The 21,537-nt window shown below is 32.5% G+C and overlaps 1 protein-coding gene across 2 annotated transcripts in view; it reads left to right on the top strand.

The window, feature by feature from the left end:
* LOC145328308 (uncharacterized) overlaps positions 1-21,537 on the top strand; it is a 68,948-nt gene that overhangs the window by 32,363 nt on the left and 15,048 nt on the right. For both annotated transcript variants that reach the window (XR_013882418.1, XM_080171935.1), the window contains exons 12-22: positions 1,693-1,783; positions 3,355-3,461; positions 3,847-3,916; positions 5,142-5,218; positions 5,592-5,832; positions 7,081-7,172; positions 11,544-11,685; positions 19,440-19,583; positions 20,004-20,164; positions 20,503-20,577; positions 20,837-20,910. Coding sequence is in view for 1 of the 2 variants with exons in the window: in XM_080171935.1 (XP_080028061.1) it covers positions 1,693-1,783; positions 3,355-3,461; positions 3,847-3,916; positions 5,142-5,218; positions 5,592-5,832; positions 7,081-7,172; positions 11,544-11,685; positions 19,440-19,583; positions 20,004-20,164; positions 20,503-20,577; positions 20,837-20,910 (1,274 nt within the window). In the remaining variant the exon portion in view is untranslated. The remainder of the gene's footprint in view (positions 1-1,692; positions 1,784-3,354; positions 3,462-3,846; positions 3,917-5,141; positions 5,219-5,591; positions 5,833-7,080; positions 7,173-11,543; positions 11,686-19,439; positions 19,584-20,003; positions 20,165-20,502; positions 20,578-20,836; positions 20,911-21,537) is intronic.

The raw sequence follows: 21,537 nt of genomic DNA, 5'->3' as shown, positions 1-21,537 counted from the left end.
TAGCTAAAACAGTAAGATGTTAAGTACAACCAAATTCAAAATATTGTTATCACAATTAAAATATTCCATATAAGAATGAATAGATATTGCATTTAAATAGAAACAAGACTTCTCTATGACTCTCATATTATTCAGTTTAGTAGTAATTTAATAAGAATTACTATGACTAACAAAGCTTTAAGTTTTATATAAAGAAATGTGAAAAACTTTTTAAAACTTTTATAAAAAGGAGTATCTATGGTTCTAGCCATTTGCAAGATTTTATGGATAAGAATTACATGTTCTTTAGGTATGTTATTACTTTACAGGATTTTTTTTCTACAAAAATGTATAACTTATGTCTTGTTATATCTTCGCATTTAAAGATGTTTGCATGTTTCAAATGGGTACATATATTTTGTTTTGATATGTCAGTGCCAATTATAAATATTAACATGGAAAGGAATAAGTTTCACAAAACTAAATTTTCAACCAAGTCAAAAATTTGACATTTTATGATCTTGAAAATCAATGAACAAATCGCGGTCTACCTACTATTTCAAAAAATATTATCAATTGTAAATAGCACTTTTTAGCAAAGGGTTAAGAACATTGAAATGGAAATTAAACTGTTACCTAAAGTTTTATAACTACGTTATCTTATTTGTTGGCTCAAAAAACTTTATTTCAGTGTTAACTTGTTAGGTATTTAGAAAATTTTTCTGTTTGGATGGTTATTATTTGTTCGTACTTATCCAATTATACTTTACAGGATAAATATTATTCCTATCTATTCATATCTTCCAGGGTTATAGGAATAGGGCAATGGAAGATAAAAATAATGCACATCCCAAATGATGATAAACAAAATAACAACTTTTGAAGATGCAAATTATTGATTTTATAGTTTGAACCAACCTATCAAGATTTAATCAAAACAAACAAAGTTTTTTTTTAAAACAACGAATGAGTTTATTACCTATTTACAGAATGTCCCCTTTCCCCCTGTCACATGAGGAAAAGATAATGAACGGTTAATTAATCGACAACGCACATAGAGGAATAGAAAATTAATCCTATCCAGCGTGGCGGAGCCGTTTGATTTTGGTGCGGCTCCAGCTCCGGCTCAGGCTCCGACCTAAAATCAAGAAAACTCGACATATTTTTTTCCTCTTAAAAAATATTTTATTTTTGACTTTTGAATGTTTTAAAAGTTCAATTTTTGATAAAAATGGACTTGAAAAACTTAAAAAGGGCATTTGCGCATGACAAAACAGAGTTACCAAATTATAATTTATAAAAAAATCTCTTTACTTATCTAGTCCGGGGCCGGAGCTGTTTTTTAACGAAAATTACGGCTCCGGCTCCAGCAAAATATGGCGGTTTCACGGCTCCCGGCTCCGCAACACTGCTATCCATTTATAACTTTATTTGAAGACAACTGTTTATAAAACTATATGATAATCACAATGGATTTATTATTACTTGGATCTTATTGGTATCAGATTTTCATTTACTCTAATAAAGTGAAATTTGAAGTTGTTTTAGATAACTACCCCTACCCCCACCACCATCCACACCTTTTACCGCATCCCTTTCCTTTCTACTGAATAGACGGACTGACCATTAAATGATGTCCATATTAGCAGCCTTAATTGGCGACAATTTTTTATCACATATTATCTACGTATATACTACATTTATTATTTTTAGAGAGGAGCGTGGAGTCAAGTTGATGGCTGTGATTGGAGATTTTGGACTTGCCACTAGAATACCAAAGAAGGATAGTCCTCGACTACCCCAGGTAAAGGATAAGTTTCAATTAAAGTATTTAGGTAACATTACCTATACACGATTTAGTGTAATAGATAAAAAAAAAACGGCTACCTCAATTAATAGTACTAGAAAGGTAGTAATCAGATTCAAAGAGATAAGCTAGGATTAGATAAATAAAGAAAAAACAAACATTCGATAGCAGATGATAATAATGGATAAGTTTGGATAAAAGTTGATAAAAACACTAGGATACTAAAGTAAGACACTTCTAGGCTAACTCAAGTAAAGATAAGATAAAACAAGATTGGATAAAAGTAAACAACATTAGACTGATATGATAAAAATAAATTAAAATTCTAGAATACAAAATAAAAAAAATAAGACAACATGGATAGAATTAAATAACAATAAGATGATTAGAAATGATTAGTTGATAATATTAGATAAGATTAGATAAAAGTATAAATGATATCAGTAAAGTTGAGATACAAGTAGAAAATAAAAGATAGGGGTACAACCTAATTAAAAATAATATTAGGTTGAGATTTAATTAAAATTATTTATTGGATTTTTTTTATAATTTTATGAAGACAACATATACTATTAAAACACAATGTATACAAAATTTGGGAAAAGATTGAATGGTTTTAATGAGGAAAGGAAAAAAGTTTCCATGCTTCTTAAGGTTGAAATAAATTTAGCAATAGGAAAAGTTTACCTAATGTTCTTTTATTGTATAATATTAAAAATAGTTTCATGTGCATAAATAAATATCTCAGTATTATATACCAGCAAAACATATTTACTGTTTACGTATTATCAAAATAGTATCAGTACACTACAATTGGAATTTTTTATATTTTATTCTATTATTAGAAGGTTTATTTGTTGTTATATCTAAAATTTTCCATACTAAGATACCTAATACATGTTTAAATGCAGCATATTTGGTTGGATATATTATTTTCACATACAATACAAAAAGAAACCTTTGTTTGGATTATCCTATATGCAACAAATAATTGAGAAATGATAAAGTTTTTCTTTTAGTAACTGTTACATTTTGTTTTTTTCTTGTTTATTAAATGGTTTATTAGCTCGATATTTCTAAAAATTAAGCCGAGAACTTTTAAATTTGATATTGAATTTAATTTCCTTTAAGTGTACAACCCCCCCCCCTCCCCCCTTCATATTTTTCTCATTTATGTAAGTTCTTAATGATTTTGAATTGATCCATTTATAATTGATTAGGTGATAGGCATGAATTTCATTGCAATACCGCCTCATAACTTAAGACTTAAAAGAATATTTATCTGCTGGTAGGTCAGATGAAAATATTAATAGTTAGAATAGATTAAATGCCTTGGCCCTAAACTTGTGCAACTTGTTACTATACACAGCAAGGATTTCCAGACAAAGGTCGAGGAATCAAAATGTTTGTTGGACTGCATAACCAAACCATATACTTCATCAAAAAATACCTAGTTTGATCCGAGGTACATAATTCTAGGTTAACATTATAAACAGGGTATACATTATATTTACTGAAAAAGCCTTGAATTCTATTGCACATCAATGCTATGATTATTCCTTGTTCAGGTTGGGTCACCTTACTGGATGTCGCCTGAATGCCTGCGGGGAGAAAGATATGATCAACAGGCGGATATTTTCAGTTTTGGCATCGTGTCATGTGAGCTTATTGCTAGGTAAGTAAAGATAATAAAGATAATTTTGGGTAGGTAATATTAGATAATATAAAATAAAATAGACAATAATAAAGATAAACTTATTTTGCTTCAGTAGGTATTGCTTCAATGGTTTTAGATAAATTAAAAATAAGGGGGGCTATACTGTAGACAAAACCATACATAGATGAAAGGGAAAACTGCGCATCTATTTATTATCAAATTTCTAAAGTATCTGCCTATCTATATGTCAATCTCTATGTTATATCTATCCTATCTAGATGCGACATAAAACCTGATATATTTTACTCAGAACCCAGAATTATTGTACTGCAAAGAACTATCTCACTATTTATTTTTCTACCTACCAGCTATTTCTTTATTCTATTAATATCTATCAATCTAGATGTGATGCAGACCCTGATATTTTACCAAGAACCCAGAATTTTGGTGTTGACTACAGAGCATTTTCAGAGGTCGGTTGAATTTTTAAAATTTAATTTTTGATAAAAATAAAATGACAAAAAAAAATTTAGAAGAATGAATAAAAAAATTGTACCTAGGCTTTCAGTAAAATATGAACAAGATCAAAACAAAAGTACAAACATAGAGATTTATAGAGTAGAGGCTTTAGCAACATTAACAAGAAATACAATAAAATACGACATTCACTTTTTATAGCCATAAAAGGGGGATAAAAGAGTAGATTTTCATCGTTGATTTAAATTATTAATTGTTATTTGACATTTTATGGCTTTAGTTCATCAAAATAATCTCCAAATATAATGCAACCATCTCGTAATCAGTGAGCAAATGGCACTTAGAATTCGAATTTCCATCTGAAATTTTGCATGAGTAATCCTTGATAGGTCTATTTTCCCTAAATCGAACAAAAAGTTGGAAAAGTAACGGCTAACGGCTGGCGACTCAGCCGTTTTGCCATTTTTTGGATATCTATATTGCAAATTAGTCACGAAACCTATCTCCACATAATACTCTTTTTCACTTCACATGAATTAAACCAAAAATATGTTTCAAAAAGTTGATTCTACGTAATTGATGATGAATTTACCCTGAAAATAGGCAAAAAACGGCTAAACGGCTGAGCCGCCAGCCTTTACTTTTCCAACTTTTTGTTCGATTTAGGGAAAATAGACCTACCAAGGATTACTCATTCAAAAGTTCGAATTCTAAGTGCCATTTGCTCACTGATTACGAGATGGTTGCATTAACCCCCCCCCCCCCCTTTTTTTTATTACTAACAGCCATGTTTTATTTAGATGTGTCCATCATGTCCCCCCAGAGTATCTCAAGATTTACTAACAGCCATGTTTTATTTAGATGTGTCCATCATATCTCCCAGAGTATCTCAAGATTTACTAACAGCCATGTTTTATTTAGATGTGTCCATCATGTCCCCTAGAGTATCTCAAGATTTACTAACAGCCATGTTTTATTTAGATGTGTCCATCATTTCCCCCAGAGTATCTCAAGATTTACTAATAGCCATGTTTTATTTAGATGTGTCCATCATGTCCCCCAGAGTATCTCAAGATTTACTAACAGCCATGTTTTATTTAGATGTGTCCATCATTTCCCCCAGAGTATCTCAAGATTTACTAATAGCCATGTTTTATTTAGATGTGTCCATCATTTCCCCCAGAGTATCTCAAGATTTACTAATAGCCATGTTTTATTTAGATGTGTCCATCATGTCCCCCAGAGTATCTCAAGATTGCTTTCACTTGCCTTTCCATTGATCCGTCCACAAGGCCAAGGTAATGTTCAACTATCTGTCTGTCTGTATATCTATCAATCTGTATCTCTGTCTGTCTGTCTATCTCTGTTTGTCTGTCTATCTGTTTGTCTGTTTATCTTAAAAGATTGCCTCACTTGCCTTTCCATTGATCCGTCCACAATGCCAAGGTAATGTCTAACGATCTGTCTGTTAGTTTATCTGTCAGTCTGTCTGTCTATCTGAAAGATTCTATTTATTTGTTTGTCTTGAAAGATTACCTTCACTTGCCTTTCTATTGATCCGTCCACAAGGCCAAGGTAATGTTCATCTGTCTGTCTGTCTGTAATTTGTTAAAGTTCATCTGATAAAGATAATATAGATTTTCTTTTACAATTGTTTTCTTATAATTTCAGGTGTAATGAGTTAGTTTCGCAGCTGAAGACCCTACTAGAAGAATACCGCCTGTTACACCAACCCCCACCACGGCTTCAACCGCTGTCGGCGGCTGCTTGCAACGCGTTTACCACCACCGGGGGAGGCGGATTCCGACGGACTAACGGTGCTTGCAGCAAGGATGCCGAGTTTTTGGCGGAGATCAAGAAATCGCCGAGCGAAAAGGCGAGAATTCATAGCCGTCATCATCTTACTGTGAAGGTATTTATTTTTTTCCCGTCAATGCGCCAATCTCTGTGTTTATTGATGAATTTTTAGATTTGAAATTGCTAATATTAAGAAGTTAATAAATATATAACGTACCTTTGTATCTAAAGATTTTGTGATTGCGCCATTTTGGAAGAATAATTTCCTTGTACTTGATTTAATTATCCTTTTACCTAGATACTTTGTTTGATAAATTGATAATTTTTATTAAATTACATTATGTGATGTAAGGGAAATGGGTTATAATATGTACTTGAATATGATATACTTTATGTAAAATCTCTAGAGAAGTATACTTACAATATACTTCAGGCAAGATTAAATTAATATGTTTATATTAGCAACTTGTCTAACCTTATTATATAAAAGTATAAATTTCCTTTATCTTACAATCATTCTAGTTTTTTTGTGTAAATTGTTACAAGAATTAAAAAGTTGTGAGTAAGGTTCCAGTCAAATGCGCTTATTAAGTCCAACTGTTCTTAATGTTGACCATACACGTTGTATAATTAGACGCAATAGTTTGACCTAATAAGTGCATTTGACTTACGCAATTTTGCGAAAGCTTCTATACCCTTTATATGTTAATTCTGCACAGTATCGAATCCGCAAAAGTTCATCTTTATTTATCATTTTTATTCATATAATACCTATCTGTCTATATATCTACAAAACCATCGATCTATCTAACTAGTGTTTAAGGATCTTCACTATACCCCCAGAAATTCCATATTAGTCAATCTATACTTATCTATCAATCTTGTTATCTATCTATATATATTTATCTATCTTTCTATCTATCTATCTATCTACCTATCTATATATTTATCTATCTACTATCTAGATTGTTGGAGAGGAGATGTGTTTGAAGGATAATTTCCTTACCATACCCCCAGAAATCTATTCTTATCTATCTATCTACCTATTTATCTCTCTACCAATATATACATATATAAATTTATATCTATCTATTTAGAGTGTTTGAGAGGAGATGTGTTTGAAGGATAATTTCCTTACCATACCCCCAGAAATCTATTCTTATTTATCTATCTATCTATTTATCTCTCTACCAATATATACATATATAACTATATCTATCTAATTAGAGTGTTGGAGAGGAGATGTGTTTGAAGGATAATTTCCTTACTATTCCCAGAAATCTATTCTTATCTATCTATTTATCTATATATCTGTCTACCTAAATTTATCTATATATCTTATAATCTATATCTATCTATCTAGAGTGTTGGAGAAGAGATGTGTTTGAAAGATCCTCACTATACCCCCAGAAATTCCATATCAGTCAATCCATTTGCATTACTTCCAAGACTAAGGTGGGTTCTAATTAATTTTTTTATACCACCTTTACTAAAGAACGTCCGTACGTCAATAACGCATAGCTAGCATCGTTAACTTAGGCATGATAGTATTGTCTAATATTTAAAATGGGGTTTAATTAAGAAAGCTTAGCAGCTCTGTAATTATTACCAGAAAGTTTCTTCTCGTGTTGATTTTTAAAGTTTTTGACTACAATTATCTGATTTTTGAAATTATGATTTCTTGGACGATAAGGTACTATATTTAGTAAAGCATTCCATTATCAAGCAAAACATAATGTTAATGTTCGTATAAGCAACTAATTTGTCGAGAATCGTTATTTTGAATGTTGTAATACTTTTCCAAGTATTGCTTCGAAACCGTTTAATATCCGATGGATTAGAACCGGTTCTCAGCCACACTGAAAAATCATGTATCGTATTGTATTACATCCAGTCCAGTTTTCCACGAATATAAAAATGTACAATTATAAGATTAAAACCAGTTTTTTAGAAGGTGCCTTTGGAATCTTGGGGTTAAAAAATGTTTTAATCCTATAATTGTACATTTTTATATCCCCCCAGAAAGCTGTTTATAATACGATGCGATAAATAATCATTCCCAATAAAAATATATATGTGCACTAAAAGTGCACTTGGTTGATTTATATGTAGTTTTATAATATAAAAGTTATACAAGGATTAATATCATAACTCAAGAAAGATTAGTTTTAATTGAAAAATATGTTACAATTGTGTCATTCACAGCTATTGTAAAGGACAGTCCTAGCTTTTAATCTTTTCCCAAAATTAATAAGAATCCTCTGTCCCCAGGTAACTTAAGGGATTAGACGATGAACGATACATTATTATATATAATTCAAAATGTAATAAACAAAATTACCCCCACGGGCCACCACAAACCAAATCATTGGTTAAAACGTTAACACACTTCTAGTTTGAAACCAACCAATCAAAATTCTTTAAAATTACCCAAAGTTTACGAGCCAACATTAGGATTAGTTTAATTGTTTATGAATTTTAAGATACCAATTTTATTTAAAGTCTAATACCCTTCCCTTACGCCCCTCCGTGCCTGCATATTCTTGAATATTATCTTGAATTCATTTGAAATGTATAAAACAATACCTATTTTATCAATCAAAGACTATTTTGAAGTCAAACATACATAAATTAATTTTTCTGGATATAGTTTCTAAAGTTTTATTTTCGCCTGTCAGTACGTTTGCCACAACATACATCCCACACAGTGTTGTTGCTACAAAAGATATGATCCTACAAAATACCTAAATTATAATAGATCAAATACTACAAAATACCTAAATTACAATAGATCTAATCCTACAAAATACTTAAATTACAATAGATCTAATCCTACAAAATACCTAAATTACAATAGATCTAATCCTACAAAATACCTAAATTACATTAGATCTAATCCTACAAAAGGCTTAAATTACATTAGGCCATTTCTTACAAACGACTTAATCCTACAAAAAGTCTAAACGAAATATCACACTTTTGTACAAACTAGTACAAAATACACATACAAATACAGTTGCTAACTGATACATATATGAATTAAAAGATATCTTATGGTGCTACTTATGGGGGGGAAAAAGGAAAAACTGAATGTCCTTTTAACAAAAAAGTTAGGGATAATAAAAAATAGCTTATCTGATGAAGACCAGATTTATCTGGATGAGAAAACGTGGTGAATTAAAAAGATCATATAAGATTATAAGTTTTGATAATAATTAAAATGACAATGATGACAACAACCGTAAGTTGTCAGCCCCCAAAAAGTTATTTATAAACTAACAGACAAATAAGTTTTAGGAATGATGTACAGTGGTCACAAATCAAGAAAGAGAGATAAAATCCCGAAACCTTAAAGAAATAAATATACCTCTATTTCTTATAAGAAAAAAATGTCTGTAACAGAGATTTTCTTCAATACGGTTGTCTGCGTCTATCCGTCTGAATACATACGGAAGGACGACTAACTATTTAAAATTTTAGTTTGAAAAAAGAAAATTGTTGGGGGGAAATAATATTTTCTCGGTGCGGTTTCCTTAGACAGGCAGGAGGTACCTGCTCCCATAAATAGATAAAAACTTTCTCCTGAAATATATTATAAGCTTTACTGTAAAGGAGGACCATATCGGTCTTTTGGTTGGCAAATTAACGATTTGTTCAGAATTTTTCTTTTTTATACTAAAACTAGACAAAAAACCACCCCGAGTATAATATCCAAAAAATAAATAGACCAAAACCATCACAGGACCTTTATCGGACCTCAATTGGTTAAATAGTTTTCAAAACCAGACAGCGACAGACAACAAAATACCTTACTACTTTATATAACTAGCGACTACGCCACTAGCATATGTGGGCTAGAAAATAAGTTAAAACCGTCCCAAAATCTTAAAATAAAAAAGCATAAAACCATCACAGGAAGCTTCCCTGAAATAGAGAACCCAATCAGCACAGTGGTTATTGAGATCTAAAGCTTCAGACAAAAAACACGTACTGCTTTATATAATAGGAATATAGCTATTCATTTATAGAAAATTAATTTGCTTTTCTAAGCAAAATTATCATCTATTTTTGATAATTTTTAGAATAAAGCCTGGTATATTTTTAATTAATGCTTACTCTTGCAATATACTAGTTGCTACTCCTCTAGTGGACTTTAATTGGGGTGGGTTTCACCCCCCAAATAATAAAATTTTAGCTTTATTAGCTAAGAAAATTTCGAGAAAAAAATATTTTTGAGAGATATTCTTTTACCTTATCAGTTCAGTAAACCTTCAGTCTGTCTGTCCGTCCCTTAAGATCTCGGTAACCACTCTACCAATCGGATTCTACTCTTCAGGGAATATTAATCTGGTCCTGTGGCGGTTTTAGGATAATTCCTTGGGGGTGGGACACCCCCAACCCCCCAAAAAACAATTTTTTTTTCCTTTGTTCTTTTTTTTGTTGAAGATTTCCTTGGTCCTTTGACGAATTTCACCAAAGTATATAATTTTTTTTATCACCTCTTTGGGCAAAGCCCTAGAGGCTAGGGGCGAAGCCGATAGTTCTATAAATAGTGCGAAATACGATATTAACACTTTTAAGAGTTGTCAATGAGAGTTAATATTTTATAATAATTTCTTTTTTTAAAAATAATAATGTTAAAGGATTCAGGTTTAGTAACACTCTTCCTTTGTTTCACTGTCTTACGTAATATAAACAAGGATGAGAACATTCAAAAAAGCGAAAGGAAACTAAATATCAGCCTTTAAGCCTCAGGGAAAATAGCCTATCTCAATTTTAAAAATCGGCTGGAAGTCTAAACCTGAACCAAATCACCAATCCCACTTTTTAAAAATTCAAAGCATCCAAACTGATTTAAATTTGGCGCTGAGTCGCGCCCTGCCAATTGTATTGAAAAGTTTAGTATTATTTTAAAGTATATTAAATGCATTATTAAGATCATAGAGATGCTTCGCTTAAAACGCCTTACCATATTGTACTAGGAATTACTACCTATTTCAAAAATAAAGACAATAAGTATAAGTTGGGACGATTCTATCATTCATAAACTAACAATCAGACAGACAGACTCTAAATCACACTCTAAATGTTGAAAAGCTTCTCTTTGAGAAATTGTTATTAATTTTTTTTTCTTCGATTTAATGGTCTCGTTTATTATACTAACGTGTTTCTGTTAACATTAATTGTCTAATGAAGCATATTATATCTTATACAAAGGAAGATATTTATAATTATTGTTTGTTAACTTAAGTCCTAAGCATTTAATAAAGGGTTTTTATCTTAAAGTTATCGATGATAAAAGAAGCATTTAAAAAAAATCTAAGTCGCATTTCTTTTATGATACTAATGAATGCTTTTTTCTTAGTTGCGTTTTGTTTTGCTAGCTTTTAAGAATTTTCCTTATAGTTATATAGGTATATACCTATACATATAATAATTTTCTTTCAGTTGAATCCTATTTATCCTCTTTATATACCTCTCTGTTTATACGTTTAGGAAAGGATATAATATAGTTATTCGTCTGTTAATATTTTTAATATTAGTTTTATAAGAAAAAGAAATAAGAAAAAAATCCGGAGGAGGGGAGATTTCCTAAAGGAGGATTGAAGCACCCTCTTGTAAAATAGTTACAAACCTTATCATGACCATTTAAATAAGAACAATATTATATATTGATCCATCGGTTAGCAATATCTTAAGCTACAGACAGACCTTACTGTTAGCTAGATCTTAAGCTACAGACAGACCTTACTGTTAGCTAGATCTTCATTAACATACTGAGAAACTTACATTATGTCACTTTGTTATCAAGTATTATCTATTTAGGGAAGGAAAGAAGTTAGTAAGCAGTACTGTGGACTTATTCAGCTCCTGTTTTGAGCTGCCCAGTCCCAGAGTTTCATCACCTACAAATTCATCAACCAATCCATCAAGATCATTACCATCAAGTCCTACAAATGTGCATAAGGTATCTATCTATCACACATGCAGTACTTTTCGGCTTCTCAGTTGCTCTATGTGGCTCTCTCCTCCTTTTTAAGGGTTGGCCCCTTTTTGTGAGTAAGGTGGCCCCCTCCTTGTGAGGAAGGTGGCCCCTCATTTTCATAGGGTGGCACTTAATAAGGAGGACAAAAGTTGGGTTTTACTTGGGTTGCGAAAACCCAACTAATGCATGTATGCAGTATCTATCTATCTAAAATTCTATATTGGTTGTCTTTCTATCTAGTAAGAAGGTAACTCTAAAGGAAAATCGTATCGGTTAACGAGATCCCTCACTGAATACAGACTGACATCATAAGGATTATTTAATCTAAAAATTTAATTTATCTAAATTACTCTTTGTAGTTAATAACATACCTAGATCATAAAATCAAAATCTTATAAAAAACTATTTTTCTATCTATAATCTATGTTATATGTTTTTTTTGATAAAACTATTGTTGTAAAAACTCAAGGTTAGGTTTGCGTAGGCTATGTTCTAATTAGCAATTTCTCTTCTTTATCTAACCATCAACAATAGAAATATCATGACAAAACAATTATAAGGGGGGGGGGGGGGGGTGTGGTATATCTAGGGGGGGCGTAATGACATAAGTTCTTAAACCGTGAGCAAAATGGTCTAAATATTGAGCTAGACCCTTCAAACTTGGTATATAAGCTTAGTCCTATAGGTATTACATCTAAATGGCAAAAAAATCCAAAATTTTTTATTTTTAGGTTAGGTTAGGTAAGAAAAACCCTGCGGAAATGGGGTTTTTAGGCTTTTTTGGTCTATTTTGATGTGGAAACTTGCCTTAAATTGTTTTTTCTTAGGGTTTTAACTTAAATACACCGTATCTATTCATATGGACATTATTTAAGATGATTCAGCAAGTCGGGGACCGACCCCAGGGGGCTAGGTGGGTGGCCCGCAGGGGTTAAGTTCATTTTTCCCAATATATTTGTTGTGATACATCAAATTATAGGTTTTTTAGGTCAAGGAACTCAAATTCAGAGCTAAAATAAGCATTAGACTAATCTGAAGCTAACCCCCCCCGGGCTAGGTTGGTTTTCTGCAGGGCTTAAGAGCATTTACCTAACCTAACCTAAAAACTTACTTATATTTTCACAGGTTTTTTTCTTGAATAAACGGTGTCTATTAATGAGGACTTTATTTAAGATGATCCAGCAAGTCGGGGACCGACCCCAGCGGGCTAGGTGGGTGGCCCGCAGGGGTTAAGTGCATTTTTCCCAATATATATCTTGTTATATATCAAACTATAGGTTTTTTAGGTCAAGAAACTCAAATTCTGAGCGAAAATTAGCATTAGACTGACCTAAAGCTAACCCCTCCGGGCTAGGTTGGTTTTCTGCAGGGCTTAAGAGCATTTACCTAACCTAATCTAAAAACTTACTAATATTTTCACAGGTTTTTTTCTTGAATAAACTGTGTCTATTAATGAGGACTTTATTTAAGATGATCCAGCAAGTCAGGGACCGACCCCAGCGGGCTAGATGGGTGGCCCGCAGGGGTTAAGTGCATTTTTCTCAATATATATGTTGCGATACATCAAATTATAAGTTTTTTAGGTCAGTTAACTCAAATTCAGAGTTAGAATTAGCATAAGACTAATCTGAAACTAGCCCCAGCGGGATAGGTTGGTGGCTCGCAGGGGTTAAATGCATTATTTCCAATATAGATCTCGTTATATATCAAAACTAGCGGCTACGCCCCTAGAAGCCTCTAGGGGCACTGATAGAAGGGGGAAAAGTCGACTTCATCCCATTTTAAATTTTAGTTTCAAAAGAGTTTTAAAAATATTTTGGGGGGGAGGGGGGTAAAGACACCCTCTCCAAAAAAAGTTTAAAACCTTCCCAAGACCTATAAGAAGCTTCACTGTAATGGAGAACAAAATCGGTTCAGCGGTTAGCGAGATCCTTCGGGACAGACAAATAATGCTTACTACTTTATATAATAGGATATATAAAGCCTCTAGGGGCTTTGCACCAAGATGTTTGATCAACCTAATTTTTCATTTGGGGGGGGGGTGTCCCACCCCCCAAGAAAATAGCTTAAAACCATCTCAGGACCAGTTGGTATATTCTCTGAAGAGTAGAGCCCAATCGGTTCAGTGGTTACTGAGATCTTAAGCTTCAGACGGACAGACAGACATCGTTCTACTTTGTATTATAGATAAAGGTTTTTAAGGTCAAGAAACTCAAATTCAGAGCTAAAATTGGCATAAGACTTACCTGAAGCTAACCCCTGCGGGCTAGGTAGATTTTCCACAGGGCTTATGTGCATTTTACCTAACCTAACCTAGAAACTTACTTATTCTTTTTGTTTTTTTCCTTAACTGTGTCTTTTAATGAGGACATTATTTTAGATAATCCAGCAAGTTGGGGACCGACCCCAGCGGGCTAGGTGGGTGGCCCGCAGGGGTTAAGCGCATTTTCCCCAATATATATGATGTGATACATCAAATGATATGTTTTTTAGGTCAAAGAACTCAAATTCAGAGCTATTTTAAGCATTAGACTGACCTAAGGCTAACCCCCGCGGATTAGGTGGGTGGCCTGCAGGGGCAAATTTTCCAAATTATGTGTTGTTATACATCAAACTATAGGTTTTTTAAGTCAATTTGGAGCTAAAAAAAACACAATAGCAACCTGATGCTAGTTTTTTCGTGGTATGTGGTATACATTAAATTAAAAAATTGTATCCTATTAGCATATTAAATTCTTCCACCGCTAACATTGTACTATCAAAACTGAAATTCTTTCAAATATATGCCATATAAATGTAGTTTAACCAATTAACCAGGAAAAAATATGCAGTTCACTAAATTAAGTTCAAATGCATTTCGTGAAACTACCCCTTTGAATTTCTGGACCTAAAAAACCTATAATTTTATGTATGACAACTAAAAATGCACATAACCCCTGCGGGCCACGCACCTAGCCTGCTGGGGTCTTGAATCTTAAACAATGTTCTAATAAATAGACACAGTTTATTCCAGAAAAAAAACATAAAAAAACAAGTAAGGTTCTAGGTTAGGTTAGGTAAAATGCACTTAAGACTTGCAGGCAACCCACCTAGCCCGCTGGGGCTAGCTTCAGATTAGTCTGATGCTTTTATTAGCTGTAAATTTGAGTTTCTTGACCTTAAAAACCTATAGTTGGATGTATGACAACACATACTTAAAAAAAAAATGCATTTAACCCCTGAGGAACACCCACCTAGCCCGCTGGGGTCGGTCTTCAACTTGCTGGATCATCTGAAATAAGGTCTTCATGAATGGACAGTTTATTTGAAAAAAAACCTAAAAAAAAATATTAAATGTAAGTTTCTAGGTTAGGTTAGGTAAAATGCACTTAAGCCCTGTGGGCTACCTATCTAGCCCGCTGGGGTTAGCTTTAGATTAGTCTAATGCTTATTTCAGCTCTGAATTTGAGTTCTTGGACCTAAAAAACATATAATTGGATTTATCACAACATATATATTGGGGAAAATGCACTTAACCCCTGCAGGCCACCCACCTAGCCCGCTGGGGTCGGTCTTCGACTTGCTGAATCATCTGAAATAAGGTCCTCATGAATGGACAGTTTATTCTAGAAAAAAAACCTAAAAAAATAATAAATGTAAGTTTCTAGGTTAGCTTAGGTAAAATGCACTTAAGCCCTGTGGGCAACCCAGCTAGCCCGCTGGGGTTAGCTTCAGATTAATCTAATGCTTATTTTAGCTCTGAATTTGAGTTCTTTGACCTAAAAAACATATCATTTGATGTATCACATCATATATATTGGGGAAAATGCGCTTAACCCCTGCGGGCCACCAACCTAGCCCGCTGGGGTCGGTCCCCGACTTGCTGGATCATCTTAAATAAAGTCTTCATTAATAGACACAGTTTATTCAAGAAAAAAACCTGTAAAAATATAAGTAAGTTTCTAGGTTAGGTTAGGTAAATGCTCTTAAGCCCTGCAGAAAACCAACCTAGCCCGGGGGGGTTAGCTTCAGGTCAGTCTAATGCTAATTTTCGCTCAGAATTTGAGTTTCTTGACCTAAAAAACCTATAGTTTGATATATAACAAGATATATATTAGAAAAAATGCACTTAACCCCTGCGGGCCACCAACCTAGCCCGCTGGTGCTAGCTTCAGATTAGTCTAATGCTTATTTTAGCTCTGAATTTGAATTCCTTCACCTAAAAAACCTATAATTTGATGTATCACAACAAATATATTGGGAAAAATGAACTTAACCCCTGCGGGCCACCCACCTAGCCCCCTGGGGTCGGTCCCCGACTTGCTAAATCATCTTAAATAATGTCCATATGAATAGATACAGTGTATTTAAGTTAAAACCCTAAGAAAAAACAATTTAAGGCAAATTTCCACATCAAAATAGACCAAAAAAGCCTAAAAACCCCATTTCCGCAGGGTTTTTCTTACCTAACCTAACCTAAAAATAAAATTTTTTGGATTTTTTGCCATTTAGATGTAATACCTATAGGACTAGGCTTATATACCAAGTTTGAAGGGTCTAGCTCAATATTTAGACCATTTTGCTCACGGTTTAAGAGCTTATGTCATTACGCCCCCCCCCCCCTTTGATAAAGACAAGGATGACAAGATCCATTGAGATAATTAAAAATAGATAATTTAGCAAATTATAAAAAAGATCTTTGGTTGGACCAAACCCATAGTTACTGCTCCTTATAATTTATAAACACGTTTACTTATTAGTTGGCCCAAAAGTTAGAAAGAAGTTGTATCAACTTTTTTTTTTATAGCTAGCCGGTTCTTTTAGTAAGTAGTAGATGTAAAATTTTTCATAGAATTCAAATATGCAATCGGTTTTTTTGTAGACCTCTTATTTTTTAAGTAATTTAAGTTTTTAAAAAAAATAATTAAGTCGGTTTTAAGGTACTAAAACACAACAAAATAAAAGAAGAAAATGGTCAGTAAGAACAAAAATAGTAAGATCTTTAATTTGAAACCTTACTTTTAAAATTCTGTTGAGTAATTATTGAAAAAATCTATTTTTTTAACCTCGGTATAATAAAAACTTTAGACCTAAATATTTTCTCAAACAGACATAAAAAACATGGGTTCATATATACCATTAGAATCAGAAAAATATTACGAATCCATTGTAAGCAAAATTGAAAAAAATTAAAAAATTAAAAAATTACAGAAATGGCCAATTATTTTTTTTGTTCAGACAACACTATTGTCTTCCCTTTTTTACCCCCTCTTTACCCCCTTCTCATTTTTATACTCAATTGAAGAATTAAGACGTTGCCTGTACAACATAATATGATATTTTCATATAATTCCTTTTATTGTAGTTTATATACTATATTGTAAACTTTTTTTTTCAATTTTGCTTACAATGGATTCGTAATATTTTTCTGATTCTAATGGTATATATGAACCCATATTTTTTTATTTGTGAAATAATAAAATTAAGTTCAAAGTTTTTATTCTCGTGGGTTTAAAAAAATCGATTTTTTCAATAATTACCTGACAGAATTGAAAAAGTAAGGTGTCAAATTAAAGATCTTACTATTTTTGTTCATAATGACCATTTTCTTTCTTTTTTTTGTTGCATTTTAGTACCTTAAAATCGACTTAATTTTTTTTTTTTTAAACTTAAATTACTTAAAAAATAAGAGGTCTACAAAAAAACCGATTGCATATCTGAATTCTATGAAAAATTTTACATCTACTACTTACTAAAAGAACCGGCTAGCTATAAAAAAAATAGTTGATACACCTTCTTTAGAAATTTAGAAGTTGGTAATTTTATTTATCAAAATTAGGTATGTATATTAATACCCTTTAGATCCTTGGTAATGTTATCCAAGCATATGACAACAAACTAAAAACTCTTTAAATGCATCTTTGTTTGTTAAATAATGCCTAACATAGGAAAAGGTACTCCGCCTACCCAGTTTTAATATCTTTAGCATGGTCATTTTTGGGTAACTTGATTATTCTTCCAAAAATTCTAAACCTAAATGGGTAGAAAGACACCCCTTTCATCCTCCAAGGGCAAATATCATATAGTGAATAATGCCTCCTAGTGACCTAACCTAACCATTTGACAGATGACGTTCTTATATCTACCTCAAATGAATGATATTTGTAAAGATGTTTCATAAGATTTGGAGATGATTTTACAAATTACAAGAATACTCTTAGCATTAAAAATTTGAGGATTTTAAGTCACTTGGGTATACTTGTACAATTATAAAACAAATTCTGTTGCAAAGCTAATCTATAATTCACTTTATTTGTCGGGTATTCTATATGTCCTTACATTAATGTTCTTTTCTATGCTATTTTTATGATAGACAGCATTTTAACCATCTTGATAACAAAATCTTATGAATTTAAGATAAAAAAATATAAGCAAACCTTTTGGTATATAAGCTAGTGATTATGTTATTTCCAAAATCCTTGCTTTTGAGTAAGTAATTTAAATAATTTAAAACTTTTCTTTATTTTGATAGGGCTTCAAGATAGGGATCATTGTAAAAGTCTAACCAACCAATAATATTAATGATAGAACCCAAAAGTATATAAGCAAACGAATGAGTTGACATAATTATAATACTTTGGGTACCAGCATAATTTACAATTCAATGTCTCCTCCTTCCCTGTCTTTCACTAAGTATTTTCTCAAGTAAAGAGTAGTCAATTTAAAACCCATATTTGTTACATCTCGTACCATTTTTTAATTCATAATTTTTCCTTTCTAAAAACCGCCATTGCATTGTCAGCAGTTTTGAGAGTTACTTATATGAGGCAAACTGGTAAAATATGAAGCTGAGAGTTTTATAAGTATCTTGGTGCTTTCCCTTAAAGTGACTATGTTGCACTGATCCCTCCCCCCTGTATTTAAAAAAAACACTGAAAATAGTATTTTTCCTTTTACCTGTTCTAAAGCCCATGCTACCCAGTACCTAATAAAACCTAACCTGACCTTCTGTAATAAACAAACATACTAAATAATCTATAATACAAAGTATAACGATGTCTGTCTGTATGTCTGTCTGTCTGTCTGTCCGTCTGTCCCTTAAGATCTCAGTAACCACTGAACCGATCGGATTCTACTCTTCAGGGAATATACCTACTAGTCCTGTGGTGGTTTTAGGCTATTTTCTTGGGGGGTTGGACACCCCCAACCCCCCAAAAAATAAAAAAATCCCCCCTCCAAATTTTTTTTTCTTGCATAGGTACCTATTTTGTTCCACAATTTTTTTTTCTTATGGGGAAGTTAGTTCACATAAAACTACTGGCGGCAGCACCAGTAGTACTTCATTTTTTAAATTGCCTCTTGGGGCAAAGCCCCTAGAGGCTAGGGGCGAAGCCGCTAGTATATTATTATATACTACTAATATGTTTAACTGAGATGTATCTATCTATTTTACAGGGAACTGAAATGACTAGATAATGGCCGTTAAATTAATGTACATCCCCAATTATGATACACAAAAATACTCCTTCCGGTGGTTACAATTAGTTGTTGAAACGTTTGGACACTTAACTAAATAAATCAACCAATCACAATTCAATAAACGTCCACAAAGTTGATAAGCCAACAAATGAGAAATTGTTATTATAAAACTTTGGGGACTAGTGTATTAATTAGACATTGTCTCCTCTCTCCCTGAATTATCCTGTCTATCTCTATTTATCTATCTTTTTATTCTCTAAACTATCAATATTTTTAAGGAAATGCCCATGTTTCAAGACAAGATTGCGAGTGTCTCAAAAGCCGCAGGTTCGAATCCCTCCTCCAGCCTGAGTAGTAACCCCCGTGGGGTGGGAGTTAGCAACCTCAAGAAAATCTATTCTGCCAGAGGCTTTCTTTCTCAGGTAGGGAGTGACGTTATAGTAGCGCAGCAGCTCTGTAACTGCTATGGTATGTTGATCATATTTAAGTATGTATGTCTCCATTGCTTTTTAATGGATCTTTGAAGTCATCAAAGCTATTTGCTTAACGTTATTAGCCATGCAACAAAAATGTCAAATTATGTGATTGATTGACAACAATCAATAAGTAATGATTAGTTACAAGGATGGGACATCTCACGGTAATAGGTTGAATTTTGTCTTTAGGTGCATTTTACTTCTGATTTTAGTCTTAAGCTGATTTTAGGCTTTTCGTTCTTTCCCCATACCAAGATGCTATGTCACGTGTACAGCAGCTAGTACTAACAAAAGTTGTAGTCATATAACTTGAATATTAAAAAATATTCGCCAATTGATTATTTGAAAATTAAAAATTTTTCATAGGACGACAGTATTGTTGGGCTATCTAGCACCCCACGGTCAAATTACGACGAGTTTGGCGGGGGCAATGGTATCGGGGGGTTGAAGAGGTGGGGCAGCGTTGAATCTGGGGTGTACTCCGTGTCGGAGGACTGGTTCTCTGGAGAGGTTGTGTCTTCCACCAGGTATCATTCATAGATAGATACAGAGCTACCTGGATGAATAACAACTATTAAGATAGCTACTAGATAAACAGATAACTAGATAGTTATTTGTAAATAAAAATGAAATGTGGGGGTTGGATAGATTTTCCTAAATTTGTTATGAGTAGGTCAGGTTAGGTTATATTTGGCACCACAAGTAAAGAGCCCGCAGGGTTAAAGCCCCCCTTCCCCTCTGCAGGTTTTAGGCATAGGAAATAAAACTATCATACCTTTCAATTTATTTCAAAAGACAAAGGATTTAGTGCTCGACAAGCAATTTGAGGGAAAGCACCTTTCTTTGATTATCTAAATATTTTTAGATCAATCTGCAGTTCCTTGTTAACAGTGTCAGATTTGGAAGAAGATTTAAGAATGGCATCAGAATTTCTTGCTCGGTTAGTATACATATCATATGTTTAAATGGAAGAAAAGTTAGAGGTCATTTTTTCCCTTCCATAATAATTTGTGAATAACATAAATCTTTAATACTTGTTTTATGAAAAGCTTCTGTAATGTAAAAGTGAAAGAAATGCCGGTAAAGATCAATCAGCACTAGATTTTAAACATAACATAGGAAAAGAATAATTTGGAAGTTGTCAAACGCTTTTCAAATGTCAAAAGTACAAAAAAATTAAAATATGTATTTTTATTTAGGAAAAGATCAAGTTCCGTATTTACAGATAGTTTAGATGATCTGTCTACACGTCTGGATGATTTATCTCATACAGGTAAGGATAGATAGATAGGTAGGTCGATAGATGGATAGATATTCAAAGGTTGTTTGGTGCTCTGTCTGTCTATAAGTCTTGATGATTTATCTAATACAGGTTAAAATAGATTGATGGATAGGAAGATAACTAATATAGAGATAGATAGAAAGATAGCGTGGTATGTACAGATTGTTTAAATGATCTATCACAGACAAGTAACTTTCAAATCAAGTTTTTTCTTGGTTGGGTAAATTTACCCTCTCTCTTGATTATATATCTTTACTAGATCTATAAAAAGCTTTACTTTACCAAGTTGTTGAGTGGTTAGCAGGATTTTTTGCTACACACAGAAAGACTACTATGTATGACGTAGTTTATAAGTAACTAGATATTTTAAAGATACAGGGTGTTTCAATAGAAACGTTTTTTTTTTAATCTTAATCATGCATAGAAAGTAAAAACATTATATAAAATGCTTTATATATTTGGAAAACCTATTCTGGGACATTTATGTTTCAAAAATTTAAAAATTATTTTTTCAACAAACTATGCCTTAAAAACCGGTTTTTCCAAAGACCTTATTTTTGAAGATTTACAGATTTAAAGATTGTGGAAAAAATGTTCACATTTTTAAAATTCAAATTG

Source organism: Acartia tonsa, chromosome 9, assembly GCF_053477335.1.
Source record: "Acartia tonsa isolate MP-2025a chromosome 9, ASM5347733v1, whole genome shotgun sequence".
Classification (NCBI taxonomy): domain Eukaryota; kingdom Metazoa; phylum Arthropoda; class Copepoda; order Calanoida; family Acartiidae; genus Acartia; species Acartia tonsa.
Note: the sequence above shows the minus strand (reverse complement) of the source record. Positions and strands in the feature narration are given on the sequence as shown.